Below are 27,478 nucleotides of genomic sequence, written 5' to 3' on the forward strand. Positions count from 1 at the left end.
AAAGCAAAACTCCTTGAAGGAAGCTGCTGTACCGTGAATAAACAAAGCATGTTTGATAGTAGGAACCAGATTCTCTTTGCTGGGGCAGTAAAAGAAAGGATTGGCTTAAAGAAAAGCTAACAGAAAGCTTCAGGTTTCAGTTACTGAGAATGTGGTCTTATAATTAAACAGAATTTGGTGTCCATGATCAGAGCATATAATAGAAATTTTCTTCAGAAATGGAATCATCCAAGCCGTGTTTTAGCTCTCAGGGTAAAGCTGAGGACTCATGGGCTCATTTTCTTTCTTTCTGTGTCATCTGACAAGAGTAGCAAAGGGATTGGGGTATGCTGTCACAGGACAAAGGATTCTGTTCAGTGTTGACAAGTGACCCGGGACTTGTAGGAAAAGTGATTCCTGTCCAGCCTCTGACACGTCTGGGTATGAGTGTGTGATAGCCCCATTGAAACAGGCATCTTTGAGAATGTGTTTCACAGAAACACCTCCACTCCGTCTGAGAGAATCCATAGCATTTAAAATGCCTGACAATGTGAGAGGGCAGAGACAATACACCTCAGTGGTCACTTTAGAATCTGTCGGCTCTGCCTCGGTTCCTGTGGGAGGCAGCTTTGCCCCACCAGCCTACCTCCAGCAGTGCCCAGTGGGACACTGGCCATCAAAACAGCCCCCTGAAGGCCTGCAATGACTCATCAGCAGAAAGAAGAAAATGTGGCAGAAAACTTCAGGGCTCGGGGCGGGCAGGGGTCGGGGGTGGTGGTTTGGGAAGTTAAAATACGACTCAGGAAATCCTGAGGCTCCAGATGAGGCTCAAGGGAGAAAATATAATGGGGGTCAAGGCAGAAGGTTACACTGTGGCAGTAATCGAGCTTAAATGCACGGTATGTTTAATTTCCTTGACAGCTTTAATTTGCTGGTTTAAATCTAGCAAGTGTCTGGGGAAGCAAGGCACCCTACTCTCCCAGTCTGCTGGAGCCACTTTATTTTCTTTGCAAAAGACAAGATGCCTAGGAGCACCAAGAAGGCAAATTTGGGAATAAAATGTATACATTTTTGATAATCTCCCCAGGTAACTGTGACATGAAGCCTGGAGGGAGGAACTCCCCTACACGCCTATAAACCAGCACTGTAGTACAGGTTGCACCTTAAGAGGGGTTAGCTTAAAGCAGAATTTGAGAAGGTTTGGTAAGCAAGACGAAGGGCCAGGAATGGTGAGAGGGGTCATGTCTAAGCAGACATCAGTTGCATCAGACTGGCTCTGGCTGGACAAAGTTATTTTATGTGTACGGACACTTGCTGGATTTTCATAAAGAAACCAAAAGGAAATCCATCTTCTGTATGCTCTTGTTAAAAGACAGCTGTTAGCACACTCATGTTTAGAGAAATAAAGTAAGACTTACCTTGTGGGTGGGATGTGTTCGTTTTCGACATCTGTCTTTGTATTTCTCATGCTCTGATCATGGCCCACCTGGGGGACTTTCAAGTTTCACTGATCCCTGGAAATATTGACTCCTGCCAAGCTATGTCCAGATGGGCAAGAAGGGCTCGCTAAGGGACTTCGGGGAACTGTAGCAGGGCAGCTCAGCTCTTTTTAAAAAACTTCTATTGGAGTATAGCTGATTCACAATGGTGTCTTCATTTTAGGTGTATAGCAAAGTGATTTAGTCACACACATGTTCATTCTTTCTCAGATTCTGTTCTCATGTAGTGTATCACAGAATATTGAGTAGAGTTCCCTGTGCCATACATGAGGTCCTTGTTGGTTATCTACCATATATATTGATAGTAGTATGTGTATGTTAATCCCAACCTCCGGATTTATCCCTCCCCTCTCCCACGTTTCCCCTTTAGTAACCATGTTTGTTTTTGATTTTTGTAAGTCTGGTTCAGTTTTGCTAATAAGCTCATTTGTATCATTTTTGAAGATTAGATTCCAAATGAGTGATACCATCTCATATTTGTCTTTCTTTGTTGGACTGACTTCACTTAATATGGTAATCTCTAGGTCCATCCACGTTTCATTTCTGTAAATGGCCTTACTTTGTTCTCTTTTATGGCTGAGTAATGTTCCATTGTTAGACTTCCCTGGTGGCTCAGATGGTAAAGCATCTGCGAAGGGGATGACAGAAGATGAGATGGTTGGATGGCATCACCAACTCAATGGACATAGGTTTGGGTAGACTCCGGCAGTTGGTGATGGACAGGGAGGCCTGGCATGCTGCGATTCATGGGTTGCAAAGAGTCAGACACGACTAAGTGACTGAACTGACAATGTGGGAGACCCAGGTTCAATCCCTGGGTTGGGAAAATCTCCTGGAGAAGGAAATGGCAACCCACTCTAGTATTCTTGCCTGGAAAATCCCATGGACGGGGGAACCTGGTAGGCTACAGTCCACAGAGTCACAAAGAGTTGGACACGACTAAGCAACTTCACTCACTCACTCAATATTCCATTGTACACATGTACCACATCTTCTTTATCCATCCCTCTGGTAATGGACATCTATCTAGGCTGCTCCCACATCTTGGCTATTGTGAAAGACGCCACAGTGAAAACTGGGCTGCATGATCGTTTCTAATGCCAGGTGTGTGCATACGTATGTGGATGTGCATACTTACGTTCCACTACCGCCCAGGTTTGCCCTGGGTGCCTCCAGGGGAAGAGGCACACCGAGTGAATGCCATCAGGAGATCATGTGGAGGCATTTGCACTCATTTGTTTCTGGTATGTTTCTCCTCCCTCTTCTCTCTGCCTCACCCTGCCCTCAATCTGTTTGCTTAGGCAGATGATGATTGATAAATCAACACAGTTGAACAATGCAAGGGTCAGCACCACTTCCCAAATAATAAAAAATCTGCCTATAACTTTACAGTGTGCCCATCACTTGACACACATGTGGTTGGTTAAATCTGGATTCAGTCAGTTGTGGATCTCGTAGTACTGTTGTTTAGTTGCTAAGTAGTGCCCAACTTAGTTGCTAAGTAGTGCCCAATTCTGTTGCAAGCCCGTAGCCCACCAGGCTCCTCTGTCCATGGCATTTCCCAGGCAAGAATACTGGAGTGTGTTGCCATTTCCTAGTCCAGGGGATCTTCCTGCCCCAGGGATCGAACCTGCATCTCCTGCATTGGCAGGTGGAATCTCTTACCACTGAGCCACTTGGGAAGCCCCTTGTAGTACTGTACTATGCAACTGTTAAAAAAAAAAAAAACCACATATATATGAACCTGGGCAACTCAAACCCATTATTCAAAGAACAACTGTCGTTTTTCCTAAGCGTGTTCTCACTGACAGCAAGGAGGAAAGGCATTATTGATTTTAAAAAGATACTTGTATTAATTCTCCCGTAAAATTTGAGTCAGTTGTGGTATAACTGCTAACAAAAATTATATTAAGAGTAAAGATCATCTTTACAAGTAAGTGGGCTTATAATTAGTTCACAAGAACAGTGCCTTTAAATACCTAATAATAACTTACAGCCAGGTCATTGTCTAGCCAAACTATCTCTCTATCCCTTTTTTCTCTCGAGAGTGGAGGTGGTAGCCTTTCTCTTCCACCTGCGGTTCTCCTAGGAAATATTTCAGTCCGCCTGCTGCACTGAGTGTCTATGCCAAACCAGCCGTCACCAAAGTCACGTCCCTTGAAAACAAATGGGGTGATGTCATAAGCTGCATTTGCTTTTGCATAAAAATAAACTGACATAATTTGATCAGGTCTTTCCAATTTAAAAGGACATGAAAATAGTCTGCTGAATGAGGCCACATGCGGTAATATGGACTTGAGCACATCACTAATATCAGCAGAAAGCATTTAATCTACTTAACTGCTTGCCCATGAGAAGAAATAAAAGACCTTAACTCTTACTGGATAGAAGCTTATTACGTAATTAGAGCTAGTTAGCTCTTTAGTCTTTTTTTACATTTCAAGTTCTCCCATTGGAATGACCAGAGGAAATGTTATCTGCATGCTAATCCCAGTTCTTAGTCTCCTGGAGGCATGCAAGATCTTCCCATGAGCATCAAAAATTCGATGATGCTTACCTATCTGGTAGTGTTTTAGAGATTTTCCAAATAACTGAGAGAAACGAACTTTCATCACAGTTAAAATATTTAATGACAAAATTAGAGTTTGCTGTAATAATGAATCACAGAGCAGGTGTGTTACTCATCTCTGAAAGGAACAAAAATTATGTGTGACATCTTAGAGAACTTCTGAAGAATTAGTAACTGTACAACAGACATTAGCAGTGTTACAATTCTAAAAACTGAAAGCGAAACCTATCTTTAATATTGTTTATTGAGGGCATTCTGTATAAGTATTTTTACATAAATGCACAATTGTTAGCCACAAAAGTAGTATTAAGACAGATTTCACTGAAATTTTAAGTCTAACACATAATCTTTATTTTTTTTTTTTCAGAGCTTAGAAAAAGTTAACTACTGCTCTTGTTACATTTTACAAATACATTCATTAATATGAAACATTAACCTGAATCACTACTTCCTGTACATAGGTATCTAACGGTACTAGGGAAGAATACTCCAGCTACATCCAGGAAGAAGTGAGAACACTGGGAAGACTCTCTTCTTTATTGGTTGTCAGTACAGTCTAAGAAATCCTTCACAGAAATGTATTTCCAAAACTCAGTGGTGAGGTGCAGAAATGAAACAAAGAAATTAAATGTCTTTTAGCAAGCCGATGAATTGGTCCCAAATGAATTGGTACCACATAATGTGAGTCATTTTAGCAATTTCCTCTAGGTTAGATTGTATTAATACTTTGTATTGAAGCACCTTCTACAAAAGTATCCCAAAGAACCTCATGTGTGTCACCACAAGGCTTGCTTTTCTGCAAAGTCAGGAGGTCTAGAAGGGACTGGGGCCCTCTCTGCGGGTGGAGGCCTAGGCAGGACTTGGACACAGGGAGGTCAAGGGCATGACCACAGCCTGGAGGCAAATCAATGGAGGAAGCTAGTAATGGTGCAGATAGACTTTCTTCCAATCAGGATGTCTTCCAAAAGACTGAAGTTTAAAAGGATAAACAGAGAGTGAGCAAAGAGGGGAAGATGTGGACTACTTGTGTTTATGAAGGATAACTCTCACAAGTTTACCAGAGAGGAAAAAAAAAATCTCACATTTCACAGTATGCTTATGACCTCACCCTCTGCTACTTTAGAAGCAGCTTCACAAAAAATACTTGGCAACAAATTTTATTTTTGCGTTTGGCTGATTGTCAGGGGTTTGAGATTTACTCTTCTAATTATTTATATCAACTATCTATCTCTGAAGCTAGGATTCAATTTGGGAAGATGTATATGTGTGCCTACGCATGCTTTTACTAAATGGAGGTCTGCAAAGAAAACCTATTTGGTGTGATATTTTCAGCTTTTCTTAGAAATTATAAATGCTTCTAATAGTACTCACCAGATAATAAGTTCCTTGCTGCTTTTAAGTTTTAAGACACCAAAAGAAAAGTACAAAATATTATAGTAAACTTATATAGTTTACCCTATAAATTCTACAGAGAGTTTCCTTGAACTGGATCATCTCTCTAAGAGGATTCAGAAATTCTTCTCTGGCAAATCTCATCTCCCTTTTGACACATACTGACTAAGATCATTTCCCCCACCAATAGTCTGATTTTCTATCTCCCTGGGAAAGCTTTAGCAGGAGAATTTAAGCTATTTAAATCAGCATAAATAATCCCAAAGTCATCCTATGCTGCTATGTAGAAGCTATAATACACATGGCCTCAGTCGGCTCAATAGGTAGGAAGGAATAGAAAGGGTCCTGATGATCCAGGCAGCTTAAAAATCAATGCATCACAGCGGGAGGCTGAGAATGTATCTGGGATGTGCAGCTTGCTTCCTTGTTTCAGAAAGACAAAGCACAGCTTTTATATTTAGCATTTTAACCCTCTAAGAAACCGAACTCTCAGATTGAAAATCTGGGTCCATGTTGAGTGATACAAAATCAGGGGCTGTAATGAACCAACTTCATTCATTCTGACTGCAATGTAAAGGCTTCAAGACTATACTGTTCTATGTCAGATGAGGCAAGTTGCAATTGCCATGAAATGCAATTTGTCAAGAAGCTTGCACTTTCAAATTACATTAAATAAATAGCAGTAACAACATCAAAGCCTCCAAAAATCAGATATTGAGAACTGAAGGCCATTTCCTAAGGACATCATGAGGGTGTCTCTAAACAGGTATGTCTTTGTGAAAAGAAAAAAGACTTTAAATGTATTATCTTTTCACATTATCATTTACACAGAACTTTATCTGGACAAATCAATTCTTGATAAAAATCCAAGCTCTTTTCAAAACCCGCTACCATAATTTGGGACAATGACAAAGAAATGTTCATGAATTCACATTAGTTTTTAAATAGGCTTTTACTTAGGTCTTTAATCTCAATTTTTTATCATTCATACGGTAATTCTAAATAATCAGCCTGGAAACAAGTAGTGGAAGAATTTAAACTGTAGCTCAGAAAGTAGATTTCTATCTGTGATTATTTGTTTTTTTGAATGCTGGTGATGGCTCATGCAGAAAATTACCACACAAAAAGCAAAATCAAAGACTGCTGTTTCTCCTGATAAATCCAATTGTTTTCCATAATACAGATTTATGTCTCAGGATATAGAATCTTAACCTTCAAATTAAGAGTAGCTAAGAGCCTGAGTGAAACCAACCTGCTTGACTTTTATTTCCAACCAGGAACAATAGCATCTGATGTCACATTAAAATGTCTTCCTGCTTAATATCAGGAAAAAAAAAATACAGCTTAGACCTAGCTCAATATATTATTTGGTCCAAATTTCATATTCAAACTACCAAAAAAAAACCCAAAAAAAAAACCCTTAAAAAAACACACACATACGAACACACGCATACACACAGTCAGAAAAAAATGAAGCTGATACTATGCAGCATTTCTTAGCAAGATTATTAGGGAAATGTATTAATATAAACACACCATCTTTTCTCTCATATTAACATCTGAAAAGGAAAAACAATCTAAATGTCCATATTTTGGTGGGGGTTGAGGGCTGGAGAAGCAAGCGGAGGTCCGGAGTTTCTTGTAAAAACTGCTGAACAAACTTCAGTTTCTCTTAAGAGGTCTCTGGGAGAGGCAGTTTCTCAACATTTGTGCTTCATGGCAAGCTAAGGAGAGAAAGGGACAAATGTGAGATGTTATCAGCAGTGGGCTTGTTGGCGCAGGTGTCCAGGGCGGGTGGTGCTCTATGGTATTCCTTCCTGCCACTGAAGGAACAACCGGAAGAGGCAAAGGACAGGCAGAATGAGCGGCCCACCCTAGCATAGCAACAAAGGCGTCTGGGCTTCCAGGCTACTAGTTATCCAGGAAGACCTCTCTTCAGTTTTAAGTATTTACTGACATCTCAAAGTATTACAAATCACCAACTGTAGAGAAACAATCTGCAATAATCCACGTAATATCCTGGACGTTCAACCAGGTTCAAGGCACTTGACAATTAAGACTACGTAACCAACCAGGACTGAACAATAGATCAAATTCAAACCTTGACTTGCTGCTCCCTCTGGTATGTGAAAAATGTGCTTCATTGAAATGTTAGATCTTTATAAATGGAAACACCAAATACCACTGTATCATTAAATAGTTTCCCAAGCCCAGCTGGAGCCCATGATGGTGTATTTAAGGAAATGTATGCAGGTACAAAACATAAAATTAAGTCTGACACTGCCTTCCTTAGCCAGATCCTTTCCAAGGAGCCGGTACACTGATGTGAAGCAGGAGGCAGGATAGAGGCTGAATTGTGGTTCCTTGGGTGGCTACAGAGTTTGATATTAGGGATTGATCCCTTAAGTTGGAGCTGGACTGGAGGTAGTTACATTGTTAAATTAATCTCTACCTGGGGGCTTCCCTGGTGGCTCAGATGGTAAAGTATCTGCCTGCAATGCGGGAGACCCACATTCGATCCCTGGATCGGGACGATCCCCTGGAGAAGGGAATGGCAACCCACTGCAGTATTTTTGCCTGGAGCATCCCATGGACAGAGGAGCCTGGTGAGCTACAGTCCATGGGATGGCAAAGAGTTGGACACTACTGAGCAACTACCCCACAGTCTCTACTTCAGCTCAGAGAGCTTCAGGTACCTGTGTCTGGTGAAGCCAGCCTAAGTGAAGCCCCTAGGGACCTTTTGCAGTGCTGATACCAACAGCACATCAACCACCAGTGTTTGTGAAGCCCTGAGTGTGTCCAGACTGCCGTGCTAAGTGTTGTGGGTTCTTGCCAAGAAGATGGCAGAGGCTCCTAACTCCTGACCTCCACGAGTTGATAGTCCAGGAAATATGGTGGGTAGAAATGGCAAACCCAGGACTCTTCTTCTGATCCGTCCCACTTCCCAGCCACCTTCTGAGCCCCTCCACTGTAAGGTCTCCACTTCTTGCTCTGTCTCTAGTTTTAATACATTATTTAGCAACGCAAATCATTCAAATCAACACAGAGCCGTTAAGTGTTGTGCATAATGAAAACCAACCATAAATATTTGATCAGAGCTGCTGTCTTGCTGTTCACTGAGCGATTAACCTTCAGCTAATGGGCTTGTGCCAATTTACTCATCCATCCATCCTCAGCAGCGAGCGTGCTGCTACTCACACCAGCCCGGTTACCTCTCCCGTGCAGCTGGGGTTGGCGCTAAGGGGAGCCCCAGCCGGCTGGGGCGTGCTCAGTTTCACAGAAATACAGCTGGTTTGGACGTTTTGCTATGTGAGATATTTCTGCAGAAAGTGGCATCACTTCCATTCTACCTCATTTGGGTTTTTTTCTTTAATTTCCTGGGAGTTAGAAACTTTAGAATATGGAAGGCAGGTGCTTTCCATAAGCACAGATGTGTTTATGACCTTTAGCGCTAAAGTCACAAGCGCTCTGTCCCTCAGTTTCCCTCGGGTCTGTGAACGTGAAAAGTGAAGTTGCTCAGTCGTGTCCAGCTCTTTGCGACCCCATGAACTATACAGTCCATGGAATTCTCCAGGCCAGGATACTGGAGTGGGTAGCCTTTCCCTTCTCCAGGGGATCTTTCCAACCTGGGGATCGAACCCAGGTCTCCCGTGTTGCAGGAGAATTCTTTACCAGCTGAGCCACAAGGGAAGCCCGTGTCTATAAATATCTCCAACTCAAATGCTTATGAATTAATGTAGAGAGTAAGTTAAAAATGTCCTTTTGCTATATTCTGTTTTCTTGTCTCATGGAAAGCTTTCTCTTTCAAAGCTGTGTAAATGACTCCATCTAAATAATGATAATAGTAATAATAGTAGAAAATATTGTTACTCATAAAGTCAAAGTGTTAGTCCCTCAATCATGTCCAACTCTTTGCAATCCCATGAACTGTAGCCCACCAGGCTCCTCTGTCCATGGGATTCTCCAGGCAAGAATACTGGAATGGGTAGCCATTCCCTTCTCCTGGGGATTGAACCCGGATGTCCTGTATTGCAGGCAGATTCTTTACCACCTGAGCCCCCAGGGAAGCCCATACAGGGGGATTCTTTAAGAGGCCTGGACTCTTGAGGTCCCTTCTGGCTCAGATGCGCAGGGAGCAGATGACTGGAGTAGGGACAGAGGCATCATTCCCTGCCAGGGAGGGAAATGCCACTCGCTCCCCCACAAATGTGGGCTTGTGCAGAACAGGGCAGATCACTGTTCTTTTCTGCGGGAAATGTCATCTGAGGATGCCTAGGTGTGGGTACCACTCTCGCCTGCTGACTCACCAGCCGAGGCGGGCATCAAAGCCCTGCACACACTGCACCGCTGTGCTTTTTGAAGTGGCAGAGAGTGACCAGGCCTGCTTTGTGGCTGAGCTGGACTTTCCTAAGGTCTGAGGCTGTGCCAAGCTCATAGCTCAGGAAGCAACCACACTTCCCCAAGCCAGGCTGAACAGAGCTGGGGGAAGAGAGGGGTCCAGAAGCATTTCCATCATCTCTACAGGAGACGAACACCCACGTATCTTGATGGCAGGGTCCTGCAAAAGTGATCCACGGTCTAATGTACCTGGGTAAGCCGAAAAAGCCAGAGATGCTCTTCTATTGCAATCTGTCCAGAAAGCGTGCCCTCCTCTCCAGCCAAGGTGGCATGTCCTTGTTCAATCAGGGAGCCCAGAGGAATGCTCACCCAGAACTGCCTTTCTTGTCAGGGCTCTGACATGAGCACTGTGTCCTGACTTCTAAACACAGCCTATCCTTTCTGAGTCAACACAGCCACGTTTGGGGTGGTGGAAGGCCTGGGTTCCACCTCTGAACTCTCCTCACCAGCAGGCCTGGAGGAGCCTCGGCCAGCAAAATGACATCTTCATGGTCAGCCTACGCCATGGGACAAATCAGGAGTCCTAGTCCCTGGAAAATAGCCACACCTTATCTAAGGAGGTCAACCTCCTCGTTAGGAATACTGCCAATGCCGGTGATTCATCAGCGCACATCCCCAGTTTTAGAAAACTGCAAGTCTGGTTATCATAGTGTCTCTCAACACTCCCTCAAGCACACTGACAGACACCAGCAGTGCCCCCACCCTTACGCCACTCACAGAAGGGGAAACCAAAGTACGTGGAGACTGCCCCCCTCCTGCGTCTTCTCCACGGAAGCAGGTAACTAGCTGGCGCAGTCCTCCCAGTGGTCAAAGCCAGAGACCCAGGTGCCTTTGGTGGTCTAATCAGTTTCTGTCTGACAGGTCCCCTTCTTAAGGGCTGCTCTGTGTTTAGAAAGTGTTGGCATTCAGCAGGAGGCCCTCCCACCCCACACTGGAGGGCACAGATCTTCACCATCGGTCCCTCCCCATCCCTGTGCTGGGGTCCTCAGTCACATTTCTCCACCCCCCCCCCGACAGTGCTCACCATGCGACAATGGATTAGAGCAGGCTCAGCAGAAACCATTTCTTATGGAAACAATTATAATTAATATCAATTAAGATGTATATGCACCAGGTACTGTGCTAACTGATTTATAGGTTTGAATGCATTCAATTCTCTCAACACTTTAGGAGAAAGCACTATTATTAGGTAGCAGTCCTTACTGATGAGGAAACAGGGGCTTAAAGAAATTAAGTCCCTGCCCAAGGCCACTGAGGTGGTAAACAGCAGATGTTAACCACATACCATACTGCCTTCCCAACCAACCACCTAGCTCACTCGGCCACAGTATCAGGGAAACCCAGTGAGCAGGGCCAAGAATTCTGGCCGTCTGCTTAGGTTATCCAACCCCAGGTCTGCATGACGTTCTCTGAGGTTGGTACTGACACGGATGACCTCCAGGTATTCTCTACTCTGCGTTAGGAAGAGCGATTTCACAGACTTCCTTGGTAACCTGGTTCATTGTCTAATCAGTAACCTTAACTCTTGTTTTAGCAGAATGTTGTCAGTGCACTGTTGAGTGTTCTTTTCTGTAGGACAAGATGAGAGAAGTGCTACAATGTCACCCCCTTCCCACAGTTGAAGACAATTAAAAAATAATTCCCTTTAGCCTTGAAATCAACACTGTTTACGTGTTCCCAGACCTTCACTGCCCTTCCCTCCCTTAAATCACTACAGTTGCTGTTGCTATAAATGCAGTTGGGTGGGAAATTCTAGCTTCTCCACTCCATCATCATTTCTCTATTATGAAGGCTGCAGAAGGGGGGAAGGGAACCATAATTCTGAGCTTGTTTCCTCTGTGACAGCCGTGACAAACCAGGCTCTGGCCCCCAGCAGGGCTGCAGCACAGTATGACGCTGTCGTGACACCACAAGACGGGTCTGTGCGAAGGGGCTGCAAGGGAAGGCGAGATGCAGCCACATGGATCTGGATCCACGGTGGGGCCTGGGCTTAAGCTTTGGGAAGGGGCCTGCCCAGCTCAGCTGGGGAGACAGTTCCTGTTACTTTCAGGTTGTCCATTTCTGTTTTCTCAGCAAAAGTGGGCTTTTCCTTTGAAGCAAATTCATTTTTTTCTTCCCCTAAAGGTCACCTGAAAATCCTATCTTGAAAGGCCAGATCATGTGTCTGACACGCTAACCATTATCAGCAGACGTTTCTGGAAACCTAAATTCAAATCACCAGCCAGAAAAGAACTGCCCTTTGATCCAAAGCACAAGAACAGTTATAAATCCTCTTTATCACCTGACCAACAGGGCCTCTCTTTCCCGTCGTTTGTGACTGCCTTAGATAGCTGGCTGCCAATAACAACTTCCCTTTCTGAAAGGCGCATCATCTCCAGTGCGTGTATGAATGTGCATACCTGGGGTGTGTGGGAAAGGTCATTCTCTGCACCCGGAGGCAGGTGGAAATTTTGCAGGCAGCTCTGTATCAGCCTTAGAGGTCCAAGGCCTCTCTGCAGGGGACACCAGCCCTGAGGTGCCCTGGGACCAGAGTTTGCTTTTTATATGGTAAAGAGATAAGAACACAGGATGCTAGGCTCATAACCAGAAAGGGACAGCATGGAAAAGTAAGCACAAGAGCCCACAGTCCTCTTTCAAGCCCTGGCCAACAGAGGAGGGATATTCTGAGACCTGCCACCCCCCAACCCCCACCTACATCCTGTTCCCTGAAACTAGAGCCTTAAACTTCTGGGTAGAACCTAAAGATGGTCCACAATTCCCAGAGATATGGGGTCAGAGTCAGGGACGAAGCCAGCAGAAAGGAGATAACCAAATACGTAAAAGAACTCTTCCACTGCACACACAACTTATGAAGTAGCAGAAGGAAATTGTACACAGGGGCGAAAAAAGGGAAAAAAGGCTCGATTTTGTACCTCATCATGGCAAACATTGGAGAAGGAAATGGCAACCCACTCCAGTATTCTCACCTCGAGAATCCCAGGGACATAGGAGCCTGGTGGGCTGCCGTCTATGGGGTCGCACAGAGTCGGACATGCCTGAAGTGACTTAGCAGCAGCAGCATGGCAAACATACTGATAGAAAGTTTTGGGCCCCGAAGCTCCCTGACCACCCAGAGCTGAGTGCTCCGCTCTGCGGAGAGACCCACCTTGTGTGCAGTTTCCGCAAACTGCTGGGCGCTGTTCTTCAAGTCCTCCGTCTTCTCTTCCGCACGGCCTAACCGCTCCCCGCGCTCGTTCAAGGCCTGGCTCGCTTTCTGTACGGCGCTGGTCACGCTGTCAGCCGCTGAATGGAGGATGCTGTTTCCTGAAAGAGGACAGCAAAAGCATCAGAAACGAACTTGGCTGACCTGTGATGACAGTATCCCTTCCGCGGGTGCTGCTAAGTCACTTCAGTCGTGTCCTACTCTTTGCACACCCCCATGTGTAGCCCGCCAGGCTCCTCTGTCCATGGGATTCTCCAGGCAAGAATGCTGGAGTGGGTTGCCATGCTCTCCTCCAGGGGATCTTCCCGACCCAGGGATTGAACCCAAGTCTCTTCTGTCTCCTGCATTGGCAGGCAGGTTCTTTACCACTAGCGCCGCCTGGGAAGCAAGCAAGGTGGGTCAGACTCTGGAAAGGCTTGGAGGGTCTATGAAATGGATTGGCTCGCCTTCTGCCTTGGTCTGACCGATGCACTTGGAGGAAGAATACCCACTGCCTGCAGGACCTGGGCAAGTGCTGAGGGCTTCTCTGCACGCTGATGCTGACAGCACTCTTTTCCATTCTGTTCTGTCTGGTGGGGCTCAGAAGGATGGGGTCCATCTGGATTTAGGAACTGATGGAAATCCTAACAAGTTCAGAGAGTGGGGCAAGTTCAGTGAGAACTATCTAGATTGTATGAGCATTTCCTCTTGAGCTGCGTTTAAGTGAATCACTACAGTTAAACTGGGGATCCTGAATGTCCCTAGATATGATGCTCTGTATTCCTTTCAACTCTTCCCTTCCATTCTACCCCTTCCTCCCTAAATGTATGGCCCCATGCAAGAAGCTGTGGGTCAGAGTTCACAGGAGGTATGTCAGTTCTCAACCTTGAATCGCGAGCCATGGCCTGGTTGGTTGGTCCTCTTTGCCTCTAATCTTAAGTATATGAAATACGGGGCCTCAGCCCTGCGCAGAGCCCGCAGGTAGAAAACTGAGGGCAACCTGTCCTGGAAGGGACTTAGCACTCCCAGACTCATGAGTGATGACACCGAGAAAGTTGAAAACATCATCACATTTCAGATGGTTATGCATCCCTGACATCCCACGTGTCAGGACTAGAAAAGAGAATTCAGCAGTGAAGAACTGGCAGATGCGTAACCCACTGAGACCTAGCAACTTGCAAAATTACAACCAAAGGAGATTTATAGCTGTATTTTGTTAACACCGAGTGGAAGATATTTAAATGGCACTTTATATAATAGCTTTATGTCTTTGAATAAGTTTATTACATCATTTAACTTTGTATCTGGGATGGATACATTGAGCCACAGACAGCTTTTAATAGAAATGTAATTTCCATGGGTCTCAACTGCAAAGGCTTCCTAATTTCTCCTCTGTGGGAACAGCCTGTGGTTTGTGGAAAAGGATCTCAGGCAAAGAAAGTGCCTGGCCTTGAGGAAGCACTTTGTAAATTGTTTTCCATTTTTCTTCTTTAGGGGTGGATTTCAAGGGCTTCCACCATGCACTAAGGGGAGGAGAATGGAGTTAACTTACTGCTACTCAGATGCATCACCCACCACAGGAGCCAAGATACGTCAGCACAGATTAGTAGGGACCAGAAGAGATGTGGCTCTGGAGAAACTGATTAAATACTGGGTTGGAATGGAAGGCTGAGGTCTTCAGAACAGATTTAAGAGGAGAAATCTGGTTTCCCTTTGCTTTCATATCCTGGTTATGATTATAGCCCTGGGCTTCCCTGGTGGCTCAGATGGTAATGCCTGCAACTGCATGAGACCTGGGTTCGATTCCTGGGCCAGCAGATCCCCTGGAGAAGGGAATGGCAACCCACTCCAGTATTCTTGTCTGGAGAACTCCACGGACAGAGAAGCCTGGCAGGCTATAGTCATGTGGTCACAAAGAGTCAGACAGAATTGAGTGACTAACACTTCCACCACTGCTTGATAGCTGAATAGTATTTTGCAATCAGAACGCATCTTTATGAATATTATCTCATTTGATTGTCACAAAAATTTTACTGAGAAGGCTGAGGCTAGGTGAGGTCCGGTGACTTCCATGAGATCAAATCACTAGGGAAGTGACATAATGAGCCCTAGAACCTGGTTTCCCAATGACTTTTCCTTATTCTCTACCTTCCTCTTTGCAGGTATGGCATCAGTCACAGAAAACCATCACTATGACAGAGTTGTGAGCAGACCAGCATAGACAGGTTGTGACAAGTTATTTCCCAAAGTAACACTTGACTGTTTCTGTCATAAAGATATTCTTTTTGGTAAATGAAGAGTTATCACCTAAGCTGCATTGCAAGCCAGGTGCTCCCTAGCAAGAACAGGCCAAAGAGATGGAATTGAGAAGATGGAAAAAGAACTGAAGGTGCAGAGGGGTGGGGAAGGGGGCACAAGAAACTCTCCTTCCCTTCCTTCTTCCTTCTGCATGCCCACAGCTCAGCAACCAGAAGCTAGAGCAAAGATGGGGTGGGGCATAGCCAGGAACAGCTGCATTAAACCAAAGGGACTTTTAGAATTAGCTACCAAAAATTTGGTAGGGGGCTTCCCTGGTGGCTCGGATGGTAAAGAATCTGCTTGTAATTCAGGAGACCCAGGTTCAATCCCTGGATCGGGAAAATCCCCTGGAGAAGGGAATGGCAACCCACTCCAGTATTCTTGCCTGGAGAATTCCATGGACATAGGAGCCTGACGGGCTACAGTCCATGGGGTCGCAAAGAGTTGGACACAACTGAGTGAATAACACTAGGCACCAAAAATTTAAGAGGGCATATAACCATATTGGATAGTTTTTTCCCATCAAACTGACCCTCGTGATGCCCTCAAAGTTAGACTTTTCTTGAATGAGTCTGCTCTGCATAAGCCATAGTGCTTTCCTGTCACGACTTCCTTAACTTTGTACAAGATATCGGGTCAACACTGCACCCAGTTTTATATGATACTGTTTAACCAGCAGGTCTTATAACTAAAAGAGAGCCAAATGCTGTCTTTATTATTCAGTGATGACACTGCTGACCACTATCAATAAATAAATCGACATTCAGTTATTTTCAGCCACAGGATGGATTTGAAAAGTCTCATCACCCCAGCTGAATGTCCTCTCCTGGCTTCAATTCTACCTGTATTCCAGGCTTGGTGAAGTCCCATCGCCTTTCTCTAGCTTCAAGTCAATTCCACTCTCAACTTCCTAAGAACTGTCTCTAACCTCCTTAGGTGACTGGTCAAGTACAGACATGGGCAATTCTTCCACCTCATTTCTTCACCTGTAGATGCAGTGGCTTCCGGGCTAGATTATCAGTTCCCCCAGGGTGCCCTTTGACCCTGCTGATCATACCCTACATCTTGAATCTTCTTCCTCCAGGTGTCCTGAATCTTCAGCCTTCCTCCTCCTGCTCTCTTACTCTTCCCTCTGAGGACTTGTGAATGCTATAACCCCAGGGTTCTGTCCTTGGCCCTCTTCTCTTTCTCTTTCTGCAGACTCTCCCTGGGACAAGTTTACTCAGCTCACAGCTTCAATGACCAAATTTCTGTGCTGTTTCTTTCCTCCTAGGTTGTGCTGCTGAGACTCCAGATCCACGTTTTCTTACCAGGCAACTCCAGGTGAGTCACCCAAAGTCGTCTTGAATTTTGTTGTCTACACCTGACCCCATTATCACACCTGTTTTCCCTTTGGGGTCCCCTGCTCAGTCAGTAACCCCGCTATTCTGCCCAGTGTACTCCTCAAATCAGAAATCTGGGAGTTGAGTCCGGATTTCTCCTTTGCTTTTACCACACACAGCGAAAGGTCATTTGCTGTCCAGCTTGCTGCTCTCTGCCCTCTTTGCTGTCTTCCTTATCTTTGCATATTGATCCAGTCCCTCTCGCCTTTGGAATTACAGCAACAGCCTTCTCTCCTTAGGTAACCCCACACCTTTTCTGATCCATCTTCCACACATTTCTACTGAAATTTTTAAAAAGGCAAATTTGTTACCATCTTCTCACTGATTCCAAGATAAAAATGAGACCTCTGCCCTGCTGATCTCTTTCAGCTCATCTCTTAGAATCTCATTCATTTTTTCTCCTATCTAGCAATCCCCAATCCCATGCCTTGCCAAGTTACCTAAATTTTCACAGATGTATCATGCATCTTTTACCTGTATGCTTTTGTGCTTACTGCTTCCGCTGCTTCTCATCTTAGCCTTCCCACTTACTTCTGTGTGCTTCAATACACTTCAGAGCTCTTTCCTAGGAAACTTGTCATGTCTAGCCCACTCTAAATCATTGTTGCCCCCAAAATACACATTATAAGACTTTGTCTATTTCAAATGGTGCATTTATTATAATGCATGTAATTGCTGGGTATCTACTGTGAGCTCCTTGAAGCAGGGGCCTTTCTCACTTCTGTATTCACAGAATATAGGAGACACTCAAAAATGTTGGCTGACTTACAGCAGGAAAAATATATCACCCTTCTAATGATTTCTCCATGGCTTAGCAGAAGCTTGGACACATGATTGATGCTGTTACATGATCTAACTAGGTCCTAAAATCCTAAACTTGCCAAATGACTAAGGATTTAGTCTGTGTCTAATACAGCCAACTATCTCATCTAGAGGTGGTGTCAAGAGTTCAGTGAATTAAGTCAACAACAAAATGGGAATGCTTCTGCTATAGTTTATATAAAAAAATATGTTGTTACCAGCTTTAAAATAAACAACTATAAGGTATAAAAATAGCAATAGCTTTTAAATCCAATGCAAAAGTAACAGTTGACTGAATACTTACTATGCTCTATGCACTTACTAAAATCTGTTCCTCACAACAACCTTACATGACGGCACATTATTGATCCTATTTTTATAGATGGGAGCACCAATGGACAGAGAGAGGGTGAGCAATGCACCAAGGATCACACAGTAAGTGAGGACAGAGCTAAGTTTTCACCCAGGAAGCCCAGCTCCAGAGCCAGTTCTCTGACTTACTGTTACACTGGCTCTCCATGGGAACGTTCTTGTATCTGAGGTTAGTAATACAGTCTGCATTAACTGTATGGAATGGAGACTTCAGTGGAGCAGTTCCTAAAGCATTTCTTAAATCCACAATACAAAAGAAAACATCTTATTATTACAAGCTAAAAAAAAAAACTTACTACAGAAAATTTAGAATACATATTACTATAAAAAGGCAATAAAACTGTGTAATATTCAGTTCCTTAGAGATAACCACATTTACATTTATGGGACATTTTGTCCTGGTAATTTTTCTGTATATATTTTTCTAAACCAGGGTTGAGACTATACTGTATTTCGTACTATATCCTACTGTGGATACTTTCCCATGTCATAAAAAATTCTTTGAAAATACTATTTGTAATGGCTACCTCACACTGCTGTAATTTATTCAACTGTTTCTCTTTTTGATAGCGAGTATCTACAGTTAGAACTGGACATGGAACAACAGACTGGTTCCAAATAGGAAAAGGAGTACGTCAAGGCTGTATATTGTCACCCTGTTTATTTAACTTACATGCAGAGTACATCATGAGAAACGCTAGACTGGAAGAAACACAAGCTGGAATCAAGATTGCCAGGAGAAATATCAAAAACCTCAGATATGCAGATGACGCCACCCTTATGGCAGAAAGTGAAGAGGAACTCAAAAGCCTCTTGATGAAAGTGGAGAGTGAAAAAGTTGGCTTAAAGCTCAACATTCAGAAAACGAAGATCATGGCATCCAGTCCCATCACTTCATGGGAAATAGATGGGGAAACAGTGGAAACAGTGTCAGACTTTATTTTTTTGGGCTCCAAAATCACTGCAGGTGGTGACTGCAGCCATGAAATTAAAAGACGCTTACTCCTTGGAAGGAAAGTTACGACCAACCTAGATAGCATATTGAAAAGCAGAGACATTACTTTGCCAACAAAGGTTCGTGTAGTCAAGGCTATGGTTTTTCCTGTGGTATGGATGTGAGAGTTGGACTGTGAAGAAGGCTGAGTGCTGAAGAATTGATGCTTTTGAACTGTGGTGTTGGAGAAGACTCTTGAGAGTCCCTTGGACTGCAAGGAGATCCAACCAGTCCATCCTAAAGGAGATCAGTCCTGGGATTTCTTTGGAAGGAATGATGCTAAAGCTGAAACTCCAGTACTTTGGCCACCTCATGTGAAGAGTTGACTCATTGGAAAAGACTCTGATGCTGGGAGGGATTGGGGGCAGGAGGAGAAGGGGACGACAGAGGATGAGATGGCTGGATGACATCACTGACTCGATGGACATGAGTCTGAGTGAACTCCGGGAGTTGGTGATGGACAGGGAGGCCTGGCGTGCTGCGATTCATGGGGTCGCAAAGAGTCGGACACGACTGAGCGACTGAACTGAACTGAACGTGTCCAAAAGTGTTTGCTCTTTCTTTCCTTCCCTCCTCATGTATTTATTCATGTTTCACATGCGCACTATTATATTTCAGCTTCGGTGTACAGGGCAGTGTGTTCATCATCAGAAGTTTACTTTGCATCTGTCACCATACAGATGACTCCCTTTATCCATTTCACCGTCCTCACTGGTAACCACCACTCTGTTCTTTGTGTTTGTTTTCATTTTGTTTGGTTTGTTCATTTTTTTTTTTAATTTAACTCAAATATTCCACATAGGAATGAAATTATATTGCATCTGTATTTCTCTGATTTATTTCACTCAGTGTAATACCTCCAAGGTCCATCTGTGTTGTCACAAATGGCGAGATTTCATTTTTTTATAGCTGAGTTCCATTGTCTACACATACACACACCCCATATCTTTTTTATCCATTTATTTACCATATCCTGGCTTTTATAAATAATTCTGAAATGAACATAGGAGTGCATATATTTTTTTGAATTAGTGTTTTCATATTCTTCAGATAAGTAGCCAGAAATGGAATAGCTGGATATGGTGGTTTATTCTAAATTTTGAGAATTCTCCATATTGTTTTCCATAGTGACTACACCAATTTACATACAACAACAATGCATAAAGGGCTCCTTTTCTCCACACCTCTAACACTTACTTCTCACCTCTTTGAAAATAACCATTCTAATGGGGATGAGATATCTTATTGTGATTTTTTTTTCTTTTTTTTTAAATTTTATTTTATTTAACTTTACAATATTGTAATGGTTTTGCCATATATCAAAATGAATCTGCCACAGGTATACATGTGTTCCCCATCCTGAACCCTCCTCCCTCCCCATACCATCCCTCTGGGTCGTCCCAGTGCACCAGCCCCAAGCATCCAGTATCGTGCATCAAACCTGGACTGGCGACTCATTTCATATATGATATTATACATGTTTCAATGCCATTCTCCCAAATCATCGATTAAAATTTTCCTAAATAACTAGTAGAATTAAGAAAAACAAGCCCATTTACTACTTACCATTGCGACAGATAGAATAAAATACCTCAGAATAAGGTTAACAAAGGCAGTAAAAGATCTAGACGTTGAAAACTGTAAGACCCTTTCGAAAGAAAATGAAGACACAAAGACAAGGAAAGATACTCCATGCTCAGGGACTGGAAGAATTACACTGTTGAAAAAGCCTTTACCTAGAGGAATTTACAGGTTAAGTGCAATCCCAATGGCATTTTTTGCACAAACAGAACAAAAAAATTTCTAAAGTTTGGAACCACAAAAGACCCCAGATGGCCAAAGAAATTCTAAAAACAAAGAACAAAGCTGGGGGTATCCCAGTCCCCAATTTAAAATTATACTGCAAAGCTACAGTAATTGAAACAGTGTGGTATTGGTAGGAAAACACTCATACAGATCATTGGAAGGAAACTGAGAGCCCAGAAACAAATCCATACATATGTGAACAACTTATTATACAACAAAGAACAAGAAACAGAGAAATGACAGTCTCTTCATATAAATGGTGCTGGGAAGACTAGAGAGCCACATGCAAAAAACTGAAACTAGGCCACTATATTATACCATAAACAAAAATCAACTCAAAATGGATTAAAGACTTGAATGTAAGACCTGAAACATAAAACACCTAGAAGAAAACACAGCATGTTCTTTAACATCCGTCTTAGCAATATCTTTTTGGATATGTCTCCTCAGGCAAAGGAAACAAAAGCAAAATAAAATGGGACTACATCAAACCAAAAAGCTTCTGCACAGCAAAGGAAATCAAAAAAAAAACCCACAAAGATAATTTACTGAATGGAAAAGATGTTTGCAAATCATATATCTGATAAGGGGTTAATACAGAAAATATGTAAAGAACTCATATAACTTGATAATGATAAAAAAACAAACATTCTGATTTAAAAATGAGCAGAAGTTCTGAATAGACATTTTCCCAAAGAAGACATACAGATGGCCAGTAGGCACATGAAAAGATGTTCAGTATCACTAATTATTTGGAAAGTTTTATTTTTTAAGATAAGGCTACAGTTACTTTCTTGCATTTACATACACACACACAACCTTTGTTCATATCTGATAATTCCTAGAGATTAAACTGCTGGTTTAAAGGACATACATGTTTTTTGAGGATCTTGTTGCATGCTGAAAACTGCTTCCCTGAAAGACTCATGCAGGGTTGAAAACTATTCATTTGAGTGCGTGCTATATTGAGTGCATGCTATATGCATGCACTGTTATTATGTTGACAAATTGGCAGAATGCCTTTCAGGGAGTGATTTACATTTTCTGATCTTACGTTTCCTCATCTATAACATCTACCTCATGTGGCAGTTGTGGAAATGAAGATGCATACAAAGTACCTCCAGGTGCTCAATGGATGTTTGTCCCTCTACCTCCATAAGACCACATTTGCTCCCTAGAACTTTGGAAAAATTGCACAATCCCACCCATTTGTTTGCATGTCTCCTTCTCTGTTATCTTGGGGCTAAGTGTCTTGAGTCTCCTAGGAGACACTTGGATCTTTGTATACTTGCAGTGTGCAGCTAAGTGTGCTGATGAGAGCAAGTTGAACACATGCTCATTAAATCAAGGTGTGCATTGAAAAGAAGGATGCTTAACTCGAAAGTTGGGGCCCATGATATTGTGCTGAGTTAAATCTGGAAATAAAACAGTCTCCTGAGGCAGATAGAACAGTAATTCTCTCTAAATAGGCAGGAAGCATATTAATACCCAAATTTATGCAAGCAGTCTGAGAGAAGGCTGTCAGCCTCTGCAAATAATGTCAGCTACTGTTTGACTTATACTCTGAGAATAGAGCATAGACCAGTCTTCACTGATGTTGCATTCACATCAGTTCCACTCAATACGTGCTTTAAAAAAATATTATGCTGGCATCTTTTATGTTAAGTGACTGAGAAGACTTTACTCAGAAAGCAACTTGAGATAAAGTGCTAACATTGTATTCAGTTACCATTTGAACACAATTAAAAGAAACTTATATGTATAGGAAAATGAGGGAAAAAAGAATATGGTATATTGAAAAGCAACAACAGAAGAGAAAGGAGAGGAGGAAAGTTTTTTTTTTAAAGCACAGAGACCACACTAACAACTATAATTTCTTTATATCATCCTAGACTTCAGGTTGTATCTTGGTAATCAAAACTCTTAATTCTACAGCTAGTAAAGAGGCAATTTAAGTAGAATTTTCATCAGCTACTTCCTACATCAAATACATATGTAGATATTTGAAATATAAAATGTTCATCCTATTTGGAGAAAACAGGAAAATCATCTCAAAAATAAATGACTGATAAACCTATGGCAATCTATACTCAGAGTTGAGGAAACATGGTCGTCCCAGGACACTCTTTTAAGACTGAAATCTGATAATAGTTTTGCATGGACTACTTGTATTCTATAATCAATCTAACCACTGGAGAATAACTGTACAATAAAGCCCCATTTATCCAAGCTAACTGAAAGGAGAACTAATTGTGAAAAAAAAATGGGTTTTAATAAGATAAAATACTGGCAGGGAGATCAAGTATATGAAACTGTTAATAGGCCAGGAACATTAATAACCTTCATAGTGTATCATCAAAGTATCCAACAATAATTTATTCCTTGAGTAAACAGTCCTTCTATTCTTGTCTACAGTATTAATTTTTTTAACCAAATATTTTTAAGGTTCACTTAAGTCTGGTCCAGTATTAGTGACATTCAAATTAATTTTTTTAGATACCAATCTATAGGATTCATCGGATGCTTTTTCTTTCCAGTTTTTACTTCCAATCTTCATTGCTCGGCATCTCTACCATGAGAACTCTATCTTTTACCATATAAACAAAAGACAAGAAAAGTCATATGGAAGCTTGGTTCCCGGATGGCAGGGTTCCTTCTCAGTGCTAAAGTTGTTCTGAACCATGTACATACCATTCTGCTTCCTGAGATGCGTAGGAACCTCAATTTCCATAATTCACTGGTATTTCCAAGGAGGTTTGGCTGACTGTGACTTGTATTAAACATTTTATAAATGAACAGCAATTTAAATAATAATGATATTAACATCTGCAGAGTGGTTAAATGCAAAGTCCTACCTAGCTGGTTCTTAATTCACAGACTCCATTAATTACCTGAGAGCTCGGGTAAATTACCAAGTTCCCAAGTTCTTTCTACAGTACACTGACTGATCAGTATTAATCGCGTAGCTGCATCTCAATGTTGAACAGCCTCTAGGATCCCCCCCTGAGATGGGAGATTCTTCCAAACTGTTAAATTTCATTCATACTTGTGTGGTATTAGTGACTCATCAGATAAATCTTATTACAAATCCAGGTTATGATCCATTATAGCAACTTTCCAAAAGGAACAGTTGTTAACCCATGCTGGACACGGAGGCAGTGTGAACATCAGCCAGCTGCAGAAACTGCTACAATTCACTGAATGGTTACGTACTGTGTGCATGTACAAGAACTATATTTTTACCCTACTTTACAATTAAGTGCTCAGGAAGGGGAGATACCTTGCTCAAGATCACCTAGATCTTGACCTCAAAGCTCATTTGTAAAAATCATTTTTAAAAATAAAAACTGTATATATTGTACATATAAATATATGTACAATATGTACTGTTGTACATATTTAAGATGTACAACGTGATGATTTGACATACATACACACAGTGAAATGATAACTGCAGTGAAGTTAATTAATATAGACATCTCCTCACATAGGTACCGTTTTTTCCTTTTTTATTTTTGTTGCGGTGAGAACACCTGAAATCACTCTTCCAGCAAACTTCCAGTTCATCTAAGTCCTCATACTATGCATTAGACTCTAGACGTATTCATCCTACGTAACTTCAACTTTGTACGTTTGGACCAACACCTTCCGCGTTCCCCCACCTCCCTGCCTGTGGAAGCAAGACACAGAAAGGAAAAAACCTACATGATCTCACTCGGATATGGACTCTAAAAAAGTTGACTACATAGAAGCTGAGGGTTGACCTCAAAGCTCTGAAAACACAGTGTGCAGTGAGTGACTTTATGAAATGCTGATCTGGTTCCTTTATTGCAGAACTTTGGAAAACTTTTAATATGCTAATGTAAATTGTTAATCAAAAGGAGGTAGTGGTGGCAGCAGGAAAGATCTGCTAGCAGAATTCCCCAGCATATTTACTTACAGGTTCCTTTTGCATAGTTTGTTTTAGTAGGGTGGATTTCTACAGAATCTGTTTTGGGAAACGCTGCAACAAAGTGTACGGATTCCTAAGTTAAAGGACGAAAAAATAAATAAATCCAGGCTGTCTTCATCAATTTAGCAATAGTTGTACAAGTCATATAATTACATTGAAAAGGCTTGGTTTATAGAGGCAGCAGAACAGATATAGCATGCTGAGTGGCAGTTCCAGAATTATCTTTTGTCTTAAGTTGGTGGCTAATTTCAGGGACCATGAAACTTGTTTGTTTCCTGCAGCTGGATGACAAATAAAAATGGACTCAGCACTCAGGAATACTTTGTAAACCCATAAACTCAAAAGTCTACTTGAAGGAGACTTTGGAGTTATCTACTGCTGGCACTACCAAGGGGAGAAGAATGGACCATTCTATCAGGCAGTTCTCTTCTGCTGGCAATGGTAAGTAGTTTAGTGGAACCTCAGCTTGTTCCCAGGTCACAGGCATGCACTAAACGACTCAGGAGAAAGCCCAATGGCCCCTTCCTGTCCTATAAAAGATATGAGTTCATACCCGCCTTTCAATTCACTGTCCCAATATTTTCAACAGCAAGAGTTAAACATTAAGGATTTTATTCATGTCCTTTAAACACTTAAAACTCAAGATATGTAAAGAAATTCACCAGTCCTTCAGCATTTGTTTAAACTTGGTCCTTAAGAACGTGTTCTTCCAAGAGTTACAGGGCATCATAAGAATGATATCAAGGACATTTCTTTTGGTTCTCTTTTCTTCTCAGAAGGGTGGGTGAAATGCAGCTTCAAGAAGGAACTCTTATTCTGAAGTTAACCACCTAAAATGGCTCTAAATTTGGTAAAACTGATTTTGTTCTCTGTCTTTGGTATATATGGCAATAAACCAAGTATGATCTGCAGCTCTCAGCTTTTATTACAGTTGGAAGTGAGTACCTTTTACTTTAAAAACCATAATTTCAAGTCCTGATACAGGACTGGAAAAGGTCAGTTTTCATTCCAATCCCAAAGAAAGGCAATGCCAAAGAATGCTCAAACTACCGCACAATTGCACTCATCTCACACGCTAATAAAGTAATGCTCAAAATTCTCCAAGCCAGGCTGCAGCAATACGTGAACTGTGAAATTCCAGATGTTCAAGCTGGTTTTAGAAAAGGCAGAGGAACCAGAGATCAAATTGCCAACATCCACTGGATCACGGAAAAAGCAAGAGAGTTCCAGAAAAACATCTATTTCTGCTTTATTGACTATGCCAAAGCCTTTGACTGTGTGGATCACAACAAACTGTGGAAAATTCTGAAAGATATGGGAATACCAGATCACCTGACCACCAACCTATATGCAGGTCAGGAAGCAACAGTTAGAACTGGACATGGAACAACAGACTGGTTCCAAATAGGAAAAGGAGTACATCAAGGCTGTATATTCTCACCCTGCTTATTTAACTTATATACAGAGTACATCGTGAGAAACACTGGGCTGGAGGAAGCACAAGCTGGAACCAAGATTGCCGGGAGAAATATCAATAACCTCAGATATGCAGATGATACCACCTTTATGGCAGAAAGTGAAGAAGAACTAAAGAGCCTCTTGATGAAAGTGTAAGAAGAGAGTGAAAAAGTTGGCTTCAAGCTCAACATTCAGAAAACTAAGATCATGGCATCTGGTCCCATCGCTTCATGGGAATTAGATGGGGAAACAGTGGAAACAGTGGCTGACTTTATTTTTCTGGGTTCCAAAATCACTGCAGATGGTGATTGCAGTTATGAAATTAAAAGACGCTTGCTCCTTGGAAGGAAAGTTATGACCAACCTAGACAGCATATTAAAAAGCAGAGACATTACTTTGTCAACAAAGGTCCATCTAGTCAAGGCTACGGTTTTTCCAGTGGTCATGTATGAATGTGAGAATTGGACTGTAAAGAAAGCTGAGCACCGAAGAATTGATGCTTTTGAACTGTGGTGTTGGGAAGACTCTTGAGAGTCCCTTGGACTGCAGGGAAATCCAACCAGTCCATCCTAAAGGAGATTAGTCCTGGGTGTTCATTGGAAGGATTGATGTTCATTGAAGGACTGAAACTCCAATACTTTGGCCACCTGATGCGAAGAGCTGACTCATTTGAAAAGACCCTGATGCTGGGAAAGATTGAGGGCAGGAGGAGAAGGGGATGACAGAGGATGAGATGGTTGGATGGCACCATTGACTTGATGAACATGGGTCTGGGTGAACTCTGGGAGTTGGTGATGGACACTGGGGCCTGGTGTGCTGCGGTTCATGGGGTCGCAAAGAATCAGACACGACTGAGTGACTGAACTGAACTGATAGATACAATTTGAAAACCCTCTACAATGTTGCTGGCCAAAACAAATTCTGCTCAACATGGGCAGTCTGGTGCTTGCTAGCTGTGTGGCCTTGAATAAATACCTCACCTTCTCTTTCCTCACCTGCCACGGGGGCTGGTCTAGCACCTACCTCAAAAGATGATTGTGAAGAATAAATGAGGTTGTACAGGTGGGACACTTAGAACAGTGTTGGGCACATAGCTGACACTCAACTGTAGTCATTACTAAAGAAGGAAACTTCGGTCATCTGGCAGTGAAGAGTCTTTCCACTGAGCTTTCGATTTCAGCTCATCTTTCCTTCTCTACCCTCACTCACCATGAACATGGCTGAAGGAAGAGTCTACTCCCACTGTGACCTCTCCAGGACTGATCTCCTTTAGGATGGACTGGTTGGATCTCCTTGCAGTCCAAGGGACTCTCAAGAGTCTTCCCAACACCACAATTCAAAAGCATCAGTTCTTCGGTGCTCAGCTTTCTTTATAGTCCAACTCTCAATGTACTTTG

General features: G+C 42.5%; 1 protein-coding gene across 2 annotated transcripts in view; it reads right to left on the reverse strand.

The window, feature by feature from the left end:
• Positions 1-4,084: 4,084 nt before the first annotated feature.
• STXBP6 (syntaxin binding protein 6) overlaps positions 4,085-27,478 on the reverse strand; it is a 277,646-nt gene continuing 254,252 nt past the window's right edge. For both annotated transcript variants that reach the window (XM_027520726.1, XM_027520727.1), the window contains 2 exons: positions 12,983-13,140; positions 4,085-7,163 (listed from right to left, as the gene is read on the reverse strand). In XM_027520726.1, the coding sequence (XP_027376527.1) occupies positions 7,140-7,163; positions 12,983-13,140 (182 nt within the window). In that variant the 3' untranslated portion in view covers positions 4,085-7,139. The remainder of the gene's footprint in view (positions 7,164-12,982; positions 13,141-27,478) is intronic.

The sequence above is a fragment of the Bos indicus x Bos taurus genome, chromosome 21 (assembly GCF_003369695.1).
Source record: "Bos indicus x Bos taurus breed Angus x Brahman F1 hybrid chromosome 21, Bos_hybrid_MaternalHap_v2.0, whole genome shotgun sequence".
In the NCBI taxonomy this organism is placed as follows: domain Eukaryota; kingdom Metazoa; phylum Chordata; class Mammalia; order Artiodactyla; family Bovidae; genus Bos; species Bos indicus x Bos taurus.